Here is a 17,345-nt window from a genome sequence, read left to right on the forward strand (position 1 = left end):
TCTCTAGTGAGGAGGTATCCAAAGGTGTAATAAAGTACAGTATATTTCACATTGCTCATCTCAGTAAAAGTATGATGACAGTGACACAATAAGCTTGAGTCAGTGTTATGCCCAGTCCACCTCCTCTGCCTCCATACCACTTTATGTTGCAAATAGTGGAATAACCATTCCATCAGTGACACCTGTATCTGTTCTGCCTCATTGTTTCCTAAACTACATGCATGTTATAAAGCTGATTTGCTTTTTTGCAGATCGTTCTCCAGTGTCACATCGTAGAGTCTCTAGACTGTAAACCATACAGTGAGTTGTATTCACTCTGCCTCAAGGACCTTGCTCTACAGGGTGCTGCGTGGGATTTCACAGATAATCTCCTGAAAGACTCAAGGTTTGAAATGACAAATTATTTTATAATATGTTGTGTCAAAAGTGGAATACTTATATGCTATAAGAATGAACCTCCTAAGATGTCATTACTTATTAGATCAACTGTGATCTAATATTAACAAATGATTTTGGTGGTACTTATTAGATCAACTGTGATCTAATATTAACAAATGATTTTGGTGGTACTAGCCCTTCGGAAACCATGGCTTCACCTGCTACCACTGCACATGCCTATGCATGAAAATAATCTTGGCTTTTATCTAACTATATTTCTGCAATATAAACGATATGTCTTAACTCTGTTTACCTCAGTTCATGCTCCATCTAAGGCTATGTGCACACGTTGCGGATTTTGTTGCAGATCCGCAGCGTTTTTGGACGCGCAGAATGGCTCCAAATCTGCAGTGTAGTGCACAACCAATGTTAATCAATGGGAATCCAGAATTGGCATGCAGATGCTGCGGAAAATTCAGCGCAGATTCACAGCATTTCATTTTCCGCAGCATTTCATTTCTTTTTGAGGATCTGCAGTGTTTCTGCACCCATTGACTTCCATTGAGTCAGTGAAATCTGCAGCTAAACCGCAGTTGTAAAAAAGTTTGTGGATTTGCTGCAGATGTGCGTGCGAAAAATGCTGCAGTAACGCAGGAGGAAGAGTGTGTGGCGGAGACTATGTGTAAGCGGAGAATATGTGCGTGTCTGTCTGTGTGTATCTGTGTGTGTCTGTGTGTGTCTGTGGGTGTGTGCACGGCTGTGTGCGGGTCTGTGTGTGTGTATGTGTGGATGTCTGTGTGTAGGCGGGCATCGTCTGATGGGACTGCTAGTCCCATCCGGCTATGCCTGCGGTCACATATAACAGTGACAGCATAAGCCGATGATGGGACAGTAATCCCATCATCTGGCTGTGTTCAATAGTAAAGAAAAAAAAATTCATACTCATCAAACAGCTAATCCCTGACGCCCTCGATCTCCTGCAAAAAAATAAAATAATAAAACAACACAAATACTCCCTGTTCCGATATAATTCATTTAATAACGAGTGTCCCACGATGATCTCCCATGTAGAACAGTCACATCAGGAGATGTGACCGCTCTACACTGCTCCAGTGATACAGTGACAGGAGATAATCCTCCCACAGTGTATCACTACGCCACCTAGAGTTCACCGGAGTTCATGCTGTCACTTGTGGCACCGCTGTGTGAGAAAATTGTCATGCAGTGGTAGTGCTATAAAGTGAGAGCACGAACTCTGATGAACTCTGATGCACTGCAGGAGCCATTATCTTCTGTCAGTGTATTGGAGGCCGCGTAGGGCAGTCACATCTCCCGATGTGACTTCTCTACACTGGAGATCATCGTGAGACACTTGTTATTAAATGGAATACATCAGAACAGGGAGTATTTGTGTTGGTTTATTATTATTATTTGTTTTTTGCAGGAGATCGAGGGCTTTGCATGGATTAGGTGTAATAATACAAATGGCAAACTGTGTTGTGTTTTATTTCATTAAAATACTTTATTCTGGCTGTGTCTTTATTTAACATGCAACAACTATAGGATTAGTAATGGATAGGTGTCTTATTGACACCTCTCCATTACTAAGCAGTGGGGTTAATGTCACCAAACAATACAAAGGTGACATCAACCCCCCCAACTATTGCCCAACTTGCCACCACTACAGGGCAAGTGCGATGAGCAAGGTTAAGTGCCGGAATTGGCGCATCTTAGAGATGCGCCTTTTCTGGGGTGGCTGAGAGCAGATGTTTTAAGCCGGGGGGGGGAAATCCATGGCCCCTTCCTAGGTTATTAATATCAGCCCGCAGCTGTCTGCATAGCCTTTGCTGGTAATTATAGAGGGACCCCACATCATTTTTGGGGGGCTTCCCTATTTTAATAGTCAGTAAAGGCTAAGTATACAGCTGTGAGCTGATATTAGTAGCCTGGGAAGATCCATGGGTATTACCCCCTTCCTAGGCTATAAACATCTGCCCCCAGTCACTGGCTTTCCCTCTGCTGGTTAAGAAAATTATGCGGGAACCCACACAATTTTTTTTTTTCCATTTATTTTTTTATATTAAACAGATATTGCGTTTCATGCAGATTTCGTGTGCATGTGTCTTTATTTAAATCTTTAAGTACCATTTTATTATGTTAATTACTAAACATCGGTCTTGCTATTATCTATCTATCTTTATATATAATATTCACTTATATTTGTTTTATGTGGGTAAACATTGTATGTGAACATGGTATGTAATGATATTATGGTCTTCAATGAAGTACGTAAAAGAAAAGGTTGGACAGAGAAATTACATCACAAATTTTTTTTTGTTAAATAAGATATCTTTATTTAGCTTGCAAAAAAATACATGAAAATCTGCATCAAATCCACGCGTATTTTCAACTGTGTTTTCTGCCAAGAGAGGAAGAAACTGCGCAGAAAATTCCACAGGCAAATCAACAACTTGTGCACATAGCCTGTCTCCTAAAAGAAACAGATTAGTCCTATGACAGACACAAATAGTAGACTAGAGACTTTATTGGCTATATTGGGTCAATTTGGTTCCTGTTAGTTTTAGCTGAAAAAAACTAGAGCAGAATGCTTTGCTTTTTTTCCTGGAAAAATTTCAGAACTTATCCTTAACATAGGCGCCGTCACTAGTGTAGTGGTATACTGTAAGCCCGCAAGGGCAGGGTCCTCTCTCCTCTCTGTACCAGTCTGTCATTGTTAGTTTATTCGCTGTATTTTATATTTGTAATTTGTATGTAACCCCTCTCATGAACAAGTGTAAAAGTGTTTTTTATGTAACCCCTTCTCATGTAGAGCACCATGGAATCAATGGTGCTCTAAAAATAAATAATAATATTAGTGTGAATTTATCTTAAGGGTGAATAATTCACAACCCCCATTTTTTTTGCTGTCACCTTGAATCAGCTGTTTCATGATGTATGTAATGCCACTTTTAACAACTTCCACAAACATTATTTCATTGTCTGATACGGTACTAACTCTGATAGTATAATCTCATGATTTTATTAACACAAGCAGAAATATTATCCTCTGTGAAGTTACATGTTTATACAGTTTAAGCCTGCATTCACACATCGGTGAGTCACGGTCCAAGCATGAACCATTATTCACGGACAGGCCATGGGTCTCCTGATCCTAACATGACAGCCTCATATACACCTACGAGGCTTTCAAGTTCTGGTCAAGAGACCCGAGTCTAGTCTGAGAATCAGACCTTGACATGTGGATGTGTGAATGTGGCGTAACTAGATAACTTTAACAAAAGTACTATAACAATCATAGTAAATGTTAAGTAAAACTGTTTACTATGTGTTCTTCAATTTGTTTCCAGGAATGGGAAACATGCATTACCATATGTTATAATAAATCCGATATATTTTGGGAATATCAAACCAAAAAAGGATGGCACTGGTATTTATGACTGCCCAGTGTACATGGATCAAACCATGCAAGTAAGTTACTGCTTTATAATAATTTATGCAATCATTCTAAAATCACTGTGTTTTGCAGCCACAACACTTGAAGAACAGCATGTAGCCGGTATCTGTCTTACACTAGCTTAAAACATTGTAATGGATACAAAATAAAATTTATTGAAGCATACACTAAAAAATGTTAAAAAAGGAAGTGTTTTGGAGATGTATACAGACCATACAGAAAAAAGGAAGCAAAACACTAGACTTGGAAATGGATGGATAATACCCAAAAAAAGATAATTAAATTGCATCAGTAATTATAAACGATCTGCAACTGCCTACATAATGAGTTCTAGTTATAAGGTGCACTTGTCAAGCAATGATGAACAAAAATTATCTGTCGAGATAAATAACGTGCAAAGTGCAGAGAGTCAGAGTGCAACAATGGGATGCAAAGTAAGTAAATCAAGTAATATACCTGGACACTGCAGGGGTTACGTCCCTGGCTGCCTCTAATGAGGCTTGAGAAGGGTTAATATTATGATTGTAGTCGTAAAATACCTTAAAACATAAATTAAGTGAGCACCCCCTAGGGGAAGCCAGAGGCAGAAGAAAAATGCACACGATGACTGAAGATGCAGAGTTGAAAATTCAGTATCAATCATAAACATATAATAAGGAGCCAGAGGGATGAATAATTACCCAGACAGACTGACTCTAATGTAATAGCCCACCAAAATTCTCTATGTTGGGTCTTATTAGTAAAGTTTGGTCTAAGGTTAAGCAAATTAGACAAATAGAATTCTTTACGATATAGTTACCTATTTGGAATAACGAATATCTCCCAGAATTTGTGAAGTTAACCGAATTTGAAAATTGGAAGTCCATGGGACTTTTATATGTTAATCACATAATCAGTCGTGATGTACTTTGAATGTTTGTAGGAGGAATTTCACCTGCCTGAAAGAAGCATTTTAATACATCCACCTAAAACGTGCCTATAAAGCCCAATGTAAGGTAAATAATTTTGTGGTTCAGAAAGATATTACTTTAACCCCTTTCCAACATAGGGTGTAATTGTACACCAATGTTGGACACCCTGTAACAAGGTGGCACGAGCACCCCAGCACCTTGCACATGGAAAAAATAGACAGATAAAGTCCCGGGCTAACTGGGATTGCATCCTCCGGATGCATCACAAACCGCAACTTGGTTCCAACGTTTGAAACTTTTAATGAACATGAGGTAACATGAGGTAAATAAAATAATGCTTCTTGTGCTTTCCCAGTGTCTTCAACAAGTTAAATAGCATCAACAGCTGCCATCCGGATTTTGGCAACTAACAGTCCATCTGCAGTCGCTCCCACAGAAAAAGTGCCCATCCACACTGCCCAAAAGTCTTTATCAGCATCCATCCCTTGGACCAGGGGCACACTCCGTTCCCAACTGTGGAGAGCGTCTTGCCCTGGGCAAGCCTGCCCGGGCACTACCCCTTAAGCAGGAAGTCCTTCTCCTAAGTTTCTGAGGCTCTGCACCTTCCCCCTTTTAGCTCCTCCTTGCTGTTAACAACTAAGATTCTATCCCTAAGCTACATGTAATATTAAATAAATGGCACACCATAATACAGTACATTATATACTACTGGAACACTAGTTAAACCACACATTACATTTACAGTAACAAATAATAAGGTTCCGCATGTGTTACATGTGCACAGTGTCCACAGGAGAGAGAAGGCAGTCGAGGGTCCCCGCCACCTTCTTACACTCTTTTTGATGTGGGCTCTGGCGGTGAGCCCACATCTTTCCCGGGACATGTCAGCTGTTTTGAACAGCTGACATGCGCCTGAAACAGCTGCGGGTGAAATAGCGATCCACCCGTGGCTATTAACTCTTATCCCATTAAATGCCACAGTGAAATGCTTACAGCGGCATTTAACATGTGCTTCTGGCATTCGATTCAGAAATCTGCCCACCAGTGACCCCCCATCACGTGAGCGCGGGTCACCGATGGGTTGGCATGACAACGATTTTCACTGCCGGCTTGCTGTGAGTGCCACCCAGTGGTTGCCGCTCATAGCAAGTCAGTAATTCTGATCATCAACTGATCATCGCCTGTATGTAGCTGAGCCGATCAGATTATGGCAGCTTATAGTCTCCCATGGAGACTATTGAAGCATTCCAAAAGTAAAAAAAAAAAGTTTTTAAAAATATAAAGAAAATTATAAAAGTTGAAATTTTGCAATTTTCCAACTTTGAATTTTCATGCCCTTAAATCACACAGATGTCACACATATCTTAATAAGTAACATTTCCCACATGTCTACTTTACATCAGCACAATTTTGGAACCAAAATTTTTTTTGTTAAGCAGTTATAAGGGTTAAAAGTTAAACAGCGATTTCTCATTTTTACAATATCATTTTTTTTTAGAGACCACATCACTTTTGAAGTCACTTTGAGGGGTCTATATGATAGAAAATACCTAAAAGTGATACCATTCTAAAAACTGCACCCCTGAAGGTGCTCAAAACCACATTCAAGAAGTATATTAACCCTTCTGGTGCTTCACAGGAATTTTTGAAATGTTTTAAAAAAAGAACATTTAACTTTTTTCCACGAAAAAGTTATTCAGATCCAAATTTTTTTTTATTTTCCCAAGGGTAACAGGATAAATTGGACAGCAAAAGGTATTGTGCAATTTGTCCTGAGTACATTGATACCCCTTATATGGGGGGAACCACTGTTTGGGCACATGTCAGACCTCGGAAGGGAAGGAGCGCCGCTTGACTTTTTCAGCGCAAAATTGGCTGGAATAGAGATTGGGCGCCATGTCGCATTTGGAGAGCCCCTGATCTGCCTAAGCAATGGAAACCCCCACAAGTGATCCCATTTTGGATTCTAGATGCCTCAAGGAACTTATCTAGATGTGTTGTGAGCACTCTGAACCCCCTAGGGCTTCACAGAGATTTGTAACGAGACGGAAAATTAAAAAAATCATATTTTTTCCACAAAAATGATCTTTTCACCCCCAATTTTTATTTTTCCAAGGGTCACAGGACCCCCAAAGTTATTGTTCTATTTGTCCTGAGTATGCTGATACCCCATATGTGGGGGTAAACCACTGTTTGGGCGTATGACAGAGCTCAGTAGGGAAGGAGCGCCGTTTGACTTTTTTAGTGCAAAATTGGCTGGAATCGAGATCGGACGCCATGGCGCGTTTGGAAATCCCCTGATATGCCTAAACAGTGGGAACACCCCACAAGTGACCCCATGACCCCATTTTGGAAACTAGACCCCACAAGGAACTTATCTAGATGTGTGGTGAGAACTTTGAACACCCAAGTGTTTCACTAAAGCTTATAACATCCTGGTGTGAAAATAAAAAATCATATATTTTCCACAAACATGATCTTTTAGTCCCCAATTTTTTATTTTAACAGAAAAAATTGGACCCCAAGAGTTATTGTGCAATTTGTCCTGACTACGCTGATACCCCATATGTGGGTGTAAACCACTGTTTGGGCACATGGCAGAGCTCAGAAGGGAAGGAGCACCAGATTTTACTGCTATGGTTTGCAGGTGCCATGACCAACTGGGAGAGCCCATGAGGTGCCAAAACAGCAGAACCTCCCATAAGTGACCCCATTTTACAAATTACACCTCTCATTGAATTTATCTAGGGGTGCTGTGATCATATTGACACCAGGGGTGTGTCACAGAATTTTATACCATTGGGCAGCCATGCAGCGAGACTCGGGAGGAACGGAGCGCTATTTGCCTTTTCAAGTGAATCAGTCTGTGCATATGTCAGTGTGTTTCCATGGACCATGTGTCCGTGGGCAAAACACACTGACATGTCCATTTTTTAATTTCCGCACGGGCCACAAAACATCCAGCACACGTGCATATGCATAACACACATGGATGTTATCAATGTGACATGCATCGGCGCCAGGGAAGAAGCATTACAGCAAGTGCTGTTCCCCGGCACCGGGTGCTGAATACGACTCTCATCATTCCCCCCTTCTCTGCCTGCAATTGGCATAAGCATGGGAGAATGATTCTCCCCTGCTTGTGCCGATCTCCAGCAGAGCAGGGGAGAATGATAAGAGGAGAATCGTAATAGCAGGTCAGTTTTAGCATTTAGCTTCTCAACCAGGGGAAGAGTCCTGAGGAGAGAATTTGCATATTCCCAGTGCCTTCTGGGATAAGTGAAGAGTCTCCGCGAGCTCAACGGTCGCTGGATTTTGGCCGTTGCAGCTGAACAGAGGAAATCGGTAGACCGCGCGGCTCATTTTTCATCGCTTTGAAATCTCTTTAACAATAACAATATGTAAGAAGCCAGGAGCCATTTGGTTAGCTGCATTTCTTGCTACATGTTCACAGACTTACCACGGGAAAAGCCAAAGTTCACATGCCACAAATGCAAGCTTGTGTCCCTGTTGGAGGAAAAGTTGCGAAATCTCGAAGAGAGATTAGCTACATTGAAGATCATTAAGGAAGTTGAAGAGTTCTTAGACAGAGCAGAATTATCTCTTCATGTTACAGAAAGAGAAGAAATTCAAAGTGCACCTGAAGAAACAGAGGAATGGAAACATATGACCCAGAGAAGCAGGAGACAGTCAGCGCCCATACTGCTAAGGAACCAGTACCAGGCTCTTATGCAGGAGAACAATGAAGAAATACATCTGACTAAGACTTTGCCCACAAACAGCAACCTTGTACGCCTTCAGAATCCTCCTGGATGGAGAAAGAAAAATGTTCTGAAGAAGAAATGGAGAGTGGTGGTCATGGGGGATTACCTGTTGAGAGGCACAGAGGCAGACCGGCAGATCTGCAGAGCGGATATAACCTCAGGAGAAAAGTGCTGTCTTCCAGGTACAAAAATTAAAGATGTGTCTGACAGGATATCAAGACTCTTCAGACCTACAGATGACTACCCATTCCTGCTAATACATGTGGGGACAAATGACACAGCAAGAAACGACCTTGAAACCATCTGCAGTGACTTAGGGTACCGTTACACCTAGCGATGCACCAGCGATCCCGACTAGCGATATGACGCGGTCAGGATCGCTGGTGCATCGCTAGGTGGTCGCTAGTGAGCTGCCACTCAGGCAGATCTCACTAGCGACATCGCTGGGGACGGGGATCGCTACTTACCTGTCAGACGCGGCGATCCTGCGTCCTCCCGCCCGGCTCCACGCGTCGCTCATCGTCACAGCAGGAAGCGCCGCAGGAAGTGGCCGACGAGAAATGATCCAGCAGCTTCTCGCGCGATCAGCGATAACCAGCGGGGGAGCCGGTCGGAGGTAAGTATCACATGCAGCGATATCGCTAGTAATATCGCTGCAACGTCACAAAATCGGTGACTTTGCAGCGATATTGCTAGCGATATCGCAGTGTGTAACGGGGGCTTTAGAAAACTTAGGTAAGAAAGTAAAAGAACTGGGAGTGCAGGTGGTCTTCTCTTCCATCCTCCCAGTGGATGGCCAAGGAACAAGTAGGTGGAATAAGATTCTGCAGGTGAACAACTGGCTACGTCGATGGTGCCATCAGCAAGGATTTGGATTTCTGGATCACGGAGTGAATTACCTATACGATGGACTACTTGCTAGAGACTAGAAAACATGTATTTGGAAGTCGCCTTGCATCACTCATCAGGAGAGCTTTAAACTAGAACAATGTGGGAAGGGAAGCAAAAGGCCAGAAAAAGCGGTACACCTGATAAATGCTATTGAGAATTCTGCTATTAGAAGTTGGAGGAAAGAACAAAGACAAAAGAATCTAAATAATAAAAATATTGGAGAAAGAGAAGCAAATCACAAACTAAAATGTTTCTATACTAATGCACAAAGCATGGGCAACAAACAAGGAGGAATGGAACTACTAACACAGGGAAAGAAATATGATGTCATTGGAATCACTGAAACTTGGTGGGACAATACACATGATTGGAATACAAGGCTAGAAGGATACAACTTATTTGCAAGAAACAGACTTGATAAACGAGGAGGAGGTGTCGCATTGTATGTTAGAAATGCGTATATCTGCACAGAGATTTAGGCTGTGTGCCCACAATGCGATTTTTAAGCGTTATTGCCATGATTTTTGGTGCGAAAATGTTTAAAAAACTCGTACGGAACGCACCCCATGCATTCCTATGGCATTCCGCAGATGCTGTGCTAATGCTGCGCTTTTTTCCGCAGCAGAATCGCATCGCGGAAAAAAACCCAGCATGCTCATTCTTTTTTGCGGAATCGCAAAGAAGTGCCGCGATTCCGCACCCATAGGAATGCATGAGAACCGCTTACTTCCCGCATGGGACTATGCCCACCATGCGCGAAGTTAAGCGTCTCATGTGCGGTGGGTACCCACGGTGTGGAGGAGAGGAGACTGTCCTCCAGGCCCTGGGTACCATACCCCTGTAAAAAAAAGAATAAAAAATAAAAAATCAGGGTATATTTACCTTCCGGTGTCACGCGCAGCCTTCCCGGGCCTCAGTGTTCCCAGTAATGCCTTGCGGCAAGGTCCTGTGATGACGTAGTCTCGCGTTACTCTAGCGGTCTCGTGAGATCGCTATAGCAACGCGAGACCAACGTCATCAAAGGTCTCGCAAGGCATCGCTGGGAACGTCGCTGAGACTGTGCGGGACGTCGGAAGGTAAATATACCCCGATTTTTTATTTTTTTATCATTTTTAACATTCTATCTTTTACTATTGAGGCCGCATAGGCGGTCTCAATAGTAACAGCTGGTTACACTTGTCAAACACTATGTTTGACGAGTGTGACCAACCTGTCAATCACTTTCCAAGCGATGCTTCAAATCGCTTAGAAAGTGCTTGAATATCGCATGCGAAAATGGCGGCAAAATCGCCAACATAATCACGGTAAAATCGCGCAGAAAAAAACGCGCAATTTTTGGGATGGAGTCCGGTTTTGAGTGTCCGGATTAAAACGCAACGTGGGCACATAGCCTTAAGCTTCAGAGACAGGGAGTTCTGTGGAAACTGTTTGTGTAAGAATACAAGGACAGAACAATGGAAAGGACACCATTGTAGGCATTTACTACAGGCCACCTGTGCAAGCTGAAGATATGGATGAACTCTTTATGCATCAAATGGCCAAGTTCTCCAAAAAATATGACATAGTTGTCATGGGAGATTTCAACTATCCAGACATTTGTTGGGAATCTCTCTCAGGCAAAACTAACAGGTCAAGGAAATTTTTATCCTCTCTTGCTGACAACTTTATCTTCCAAAAGGTAGTGGAGAAAACAAGGGGAACTGCTATCTTAGATCTAATCCTTATAAATAGGGAGGACATGGTTGAGGAGGTAAAAGTGGCTGGGACCCTAAGAGGTAGCGACCATGCTATTTTAGAATTTTGGATAACTAGAGGAGGAAGACCTGTGAAGACTCAGACGGCAAGGTTAGATTTCAGAAAGGCAGATTTTAAGGGATTCAGAAAGAGAATTGAGAGGGATCCAATGGCTGGATATCCTTAAGGACAAAAATGTCCAGGAAGGATGGGAAATCTTGAAAAATGAAATTCTCAAGGCACAATTGTTGACAATTCCAAAAAGAGGGAAGAATAGGAAGCATTTAAGGAAACCAGGATGGATGAACACAGAGCTTAAGCACATGCTAAAAAGGAAGAAAGAAATGTTTATAAAATGGAAAGAGGGAGGCATATCTAAAGAAGAATATAATGCTGTCTGCAGAACATGCAGGGCACAAATCAGATTATTAAAGCTGACAATGAATTGAGGCTTGCAAGAGATGTCAAAAGCAATAATAGGATTTTGGGGATATGTCAAAAGTAAAAGAAAAGTCAATGATGCTATAGGATTTTTACAGGATGAAAATGATGAAATGGTAAGACAGGATGTTGAGAAGGCCGAACTTTTAAGTTCCTATTTTGCATCTGTTTTCTCTCAGAAAGGAAATGTAACATCAACTGTTCTACACTGTCCTATTAATGGAATAGAAGAATCCAGGATATCTATAAACAGAAAGATAGTGAGGAAACACTTACTAACCTAAATGAATAAAAGTCTCCAGGTCCAGATGAATTACACCCCAGAATACTGAAGGAGATAGCTGAAGAAATTTTTGAACCCCTCTCCATAATCTTTGAAAATTCTTGGAGAACAGGAGAAGTCCCAGAAGACAGGAGAAGAGCAAATGTTGTTCCTATATTCAAAAAGGGGGGAAAGGTGGACCCAGGCAACTATAGGCCGGTGAGTCTGACTTCTATACGAGGAAAGATCTTTGAACAAATTATTATACAACATGTAAGTTATTAAACAGAGTCAGCATCGGTTTTTAACTAATAAGTCTTGTCAGACTAACTTAATTTCCTTCTATGACAGAATCACTGATTGGGTGGATCAGGGAAATGCTGTAGGTATAGTATATCTTGACTTCAGCAAAGCATTTGACAAAGTATCTCACACAATCCTTATTGAAAAAATGGCTAAGTATGGAATGGACAAGGCAACTGTTAGGTGGATTCATAACTGGCTTAGTGATCGGACCCAAAGAGTGGTCATAAATGGCTGCACATCCAGTTGGAAGAATATCTCAAGTGTGGTACCACAGGGCTCTGTCCTGGGCCCTCTATTGTTCAACATCTTTATCAATGATTTAGATGAAGGAATTGTGGGTAAACGGATTAAATTTGCTGTTGACACAAAGCTAGGAGGGATAGCTAATACTAGAGAAGAGAAAGAGAGGATTCAAAAAGATATAAATAAAGTGGAGCAGTGGGCAGTAACTAACAGAATGGTTTTTAACAGGGAAAAATGCAAAGTACTACATCTGGGCAATAAAAATGAAAAAAACATATACAGAATGTGAGGAATAGGGCTAAGCAACAGCACATGTGATAAAGACTTGGGTATACTAATAGATCACAGACAGAATATGAGTCAACAGTGTAATGCAACAGCAAAAAAGGCAAATGCAATTCTAGAATGTATTATCAGAAGCATACAGTCTAGATCACGTGGAGTCATTATTGCCCTTTACTCCTCTGTGGTCAGACCTCATCTGGAATAATGTGTGCAGTTTTGGGTGCCACATTTTAAAAAAGACATCAACAAACTGGAGCAAGTTCAGAAAAGAGTGACCAGAATGGTGACCGGTCTGCAAACCCTGTCTTATGAGGAAAGGTTGTAGGATTTGGAATGTTTAGCTTGCAGAAGAGAAGACTGAGAGGAGACTTAATAGCTGTCTACAAATATCTCAAGGGCTGTCACATTTTAGAAGGATCATCTTTATTCTCATTTGCACAAGGAAAGACTAGAAGCAATGGGATGAAACTGAATGGGAGTAGACACAGATTAGATATTAGAAAAAACTTTTTGACAGAGTGATCAATGAGTGGAACAGGCTGCCATGAGAGGTGGTGAGCTCTCCTTCAATAGAAGTCATCAAACAGAGGCTGGACAGACATCTGTCTGGGATGATTTAGCGAATCCTGCTTTGAGCAGAAGGTTGGACCAGATGGCCCAGGAGGTCCCTTCCAACTCTACGATTCTATGATTCTATGAAAATTGGTATTGCATGCCTGCCGGCAGGAAACTAATTGCTAAAATATGGATCTCAGAGAGACCTCCATTCCGCAGGGAATACATCAAACACATGAAGTCTCTTGTCCTGGTTTATAAAGGGGTTTACTACAAAAGGAACAGAAGTGCATATTTTGACAAACTTTGTTCTCTTTGGTTGGTCCACAACTGTTGATTTGTCATGATCCAGACTGGGTTTTGAGTCCTGTTTTTCCCTTTTTTCCCAGTCTGGTCATGTCAGTCATGTCAAGAGTTAACCTTTTCCAGCCTCAGTCTGAGTTCAGCTATTCAGCTGGGTTGGCTAGTTATCTCCACCGCCTTCCTGCAGGCAATGTCAGTCATAGTTTTTGCCTAATGCTGTTGTAGCTGACTCTGTTTGCTCTGATTTGTCCTGCTGCATTTGCTGTCTGAACCCGTGTCTCTGTTTTCCCCTATTCCCATCTTGACTCAGTGTTTCCCTTTAGTGTGCTGCCTCCCTGGTTTTGACTTGGCTTGTATCGTGACCTACCTCTGGCCTTTGTGTTTTGGCTTATTCGCTCCTGACCATTACTGATTCTCTGGCTTGTCTCTGACCATGAGTTTGCTTATTCCTTTGGTACTGCGCTACAGTCTAGGATTTGACCCTACTTGTTTGACTATTCTGCTGCCACCTGTGGTAGTCTCACTGCTGCACTGCAGTCCAGCTCTATTTAGGTGCAGTCCTGCTTCCACTCTACTTCCATCTAGTGGAGCCTGCACCTACCTGCATTGCAGAAGCATCACAGATTACTGTTGTTTAATGTTGTGCTAAAGAGCATTAACCCCTTAGTGAAAGGGCCAATTTGCAGCTTAATGACCAGGCCAATTTTTACAATTCTGACCACTGTCACTTTATGAGATTATAACTCTGGAACGCTTTAACAGATCCCTCTGATTCTGAGATTATTTTTTCATGACATATTTTACTTCATGTTAGTGGTAAAATTTCTTCTATATGACTAGCGTTTATGAAAAAAACGGAAATATGGCAAAAAAAATTAAAATTTTGCAATTTTCAAACTTTTAATTTTTATGCCCTTAAATTAGAGATATATGTCACAAAAATACGTAATAAATAACATTTCCCACATGTCTGCTTTACGTCAGCACAATTTTGGAACCAAAATTTTTTGTTAGGAAGTTATAAGGGTTAAAAGATGACCAGCGATTTCTCATTTTTACAACAAAATTTACAAAACCATTTTTTTAGGGACCACATCACATTTGAAGTCACTCTGAGAGGTCAATATGACAGAAAATACCACATAGTGCCACCATTCTAAAAACTGCACCCCTCAAGGTGCTCAAAACCACATTCAAGATGTTTATTAACCCTTTACGTGCTTCACAGGAACTGAAGCAATGTGGAAGGAAAAAATTAACATTTAACTTTTTTTTTACAAGCATTTCACTTTAGAACCAATTTTTTTTATTTTCACAGCTGTAAAAAGAGAAAATGAACCACAAAATTTGTTATGCAATTTCTCCTGAACACGCCACTACCTCATATGTGGAGGTAAACGTTCCGGCAGGGCTTGGAACGGAAGGAGCACCATTTGACTTTTTCAGTTCAGAATTGGCTGGAATTGAGATTGGACGCCATGTTGCGTTTGGAGAGCCTCTGATATGCCTTAACAGTGGAAACCCCCAACAATGACCCCATTTTGGAAACTAGACCCCTTAAGGAATTTATCTAGATGTGTGGTGAGCACTTTGAACATCCAAGTGCTTCTCATAAGTTTGTAACGCAGAGCAGTGAAAATAAAAAATCATTTTTTTTCCTGAAAAATGATATTTAGACCGCTATGTTTTATTTTACGAAGGGTAACAGGAGAAATTGGACCACAAAAGTTGTTGTGCAATTTGCCCTGAGTATACTGATACCCTTTATGTGGGGGGAACTGCTGTTTGGGGCATGGGAGAGCACAGAAGGGAAGGAGCGCCGTTTTGGAATGTAGACTTTGATGGAATGTTCTGCGAGCGTCATGTTGCGTTTGCAGAGCTCCTGATGTGCCTAAACAGTAGAAACCCCCCACAAGTGATCCCATTTTGGAAACTAGACCCCCCAGGAACTTATCTAGATGTATGGTGAGCACTTTCAGCCCCCCAAGTGCTTCACAGAAGTTTATAACGCAGAGCAGTGAAAATAAAAAATCATTTTTTTCGACAAAAGTAATTTTTTAGTCCCCAATTTTTTTATTTTCCCAAGGGTAACAGGAGAAATTAGACCCCCAAAGTTGGTGTGCAATTTGTCCTGAGTAAGCTGATGCCCCATATGTTTGGGTAATCCACTGTTTGGGCACATGTCTGGGCTCAAAAGGGAGGGAGCACCAACCATTTGACTTTTTGAATGCAAAATTGTGTGGAATCAATGGTGGTGCCATGTCGCGTTTGGAAACCCCCTGATGTGCCTAAATAGTGGAAACCCCTCAATCCTAGCTCCAACCCTAACCCCAACACTCCCATTTTGGAAACTGGACCCCCCAAGGAGCTTATCTAGATGTGTGGTGAGCACTTTGAACCCCCAAGTGCTTCTAAGTGCTTAGCTCCAACCCTAACCCCAACACACTCCTAACCCTAATCCCATCCCTAATCCTAATCCCTAACCCTATTCCTAACCTTAATCCCAACCCGAACCCTAATCCTAACCCTAATTCCCACCCTAACCCTAATTCCAACCCTAACCCTAATTCTAACCCCTTTCTAACCCTAATGGAAAAATGAAAATATATTTTCTTAATTTCATTATATTTCCCTAACTAAGCGAGTGATAAAGGGGGGCTATTTACTATTTTTTTTATTTTGATCACTGTGATAGGGTTTATCACAGTGATCAAAATGTACTTTGAATGAATGAATGAGCCGGCCGGAAGATTCGGCAGGCGCACTGCACATGTGCCTGCCATTTTCTTCCCAGGAGAAGACGGTGGCGCCCAGTGGAGGATGCAGCAGTGCCCGAGGACCTCTGGAGGTACCGGGGGATCACATCAGAGAAGAGAGAAAGTAAATGCAAAATCGCATTTTTTTGTGGTCGCCGTTATACGGTTAATAACTGCGATTATAAAAGCGGGGTCGGTAAAACCCAACCTGAATCATGTTCTCTGGGGTCTCAGCTACCCCCAGCAGTCAAGACCCTGAAGAAATCCGACTCTGGGGGGTGCTATACACTTTTTTCGCAGCGCCATTATTTAACAGCACTGTGGTTTAAGTACCCTTAACTACCGCCATTAAAAGGCGTATCGGCGGTCATTATGGGGTTAATAGATTCTCTGTATCCTATCAAAGTGTGAAAAGACATGTTATAGATGCTTTGGACTTTATATTTACATGTGCACTGTAATCTGGGTTTGAGTCAAGCACGACTGGTGTTTGTAAGGGTGAGCTTGTTGTTTTTTTGGGGGAGAGGTAAGCTTGGGCTCAAATGAACTGATTTGAATATCCATTTTTTTCTTTCTGTCAAATGTTTAAAAATTTACCTGATTTAAAAAAGAAAAAAAAGTCAATATCAAAACTTTAACAAGCCTTGCCATATCACTTAGGATAAAAGCCAATCCAAAATCCCAATTAGCAGACATACAGTTGTGGCCAAAAGTATTGACACCCCTACAATTTTGTCAGATAATACTCAGTTTCTTCCTGAAAATTATTGCAAACATAAATTCTTTGTTGTTATTATCTTCATTTAATTTGACTTAAAAGAAAAATCACAAAAAGAATTGTCCTAAAGCCAAATTGGATATAATTCCACACCAAACATAAAAAAGAGGGTGGACAAAAGTACTGGCACTGTTCGAAAAATCATGTGATGCTTCTCTAATTTGTGTAATTAACAGCACTTGTAACTTACCTGTGGCACCTAACAGGTGTTGGCAATAACTAAATCACACTTGCAGCCAGTTGACATGGATTAAAGTTGACTC

At 41.4% G+C, this 17,345-nt stretch overlaps 1 protein-coding gene across 1 annotated transcript in view; it reads left to right on the plus strand.

Moving 5' to 3' along the window:
- Positions 1-17,345, plus strand: part of LOC141086031 (uncharacterized) — a 971,752-nt gene that overhangs the window by 826,458 nt on the left and 127,949 nt on the right. The window contains exons 94-95 of the mRNA XM_073571764.1: positions 252-385; positions 3,747-3,867. Coding sequence (XP_073427865.1) covers positions 252-385; positions 3,747-3,867 — 255 coding nt within the window. The remainder of the gene's footprint in view (positions 1-251; positions 386-3,746; positions 3,868-17,345) is intronic.

This window comes from Dendrobates tinctorius, unplaced genomic scaffold, assembly GCF_039654945.1.
Source record: "Dendrobates tinctorius isolate UK_male_01 unplaced genomic scaffold, ASM3965494v1 ptg000007l, whole genome shotgun sequence".
Lineage (NCBI taxonomy): Eukaryota > Metazoa > Chordata > Amphibia > Anura > Dendrobatidae > Dendrobates > Dendrobates tinctorius.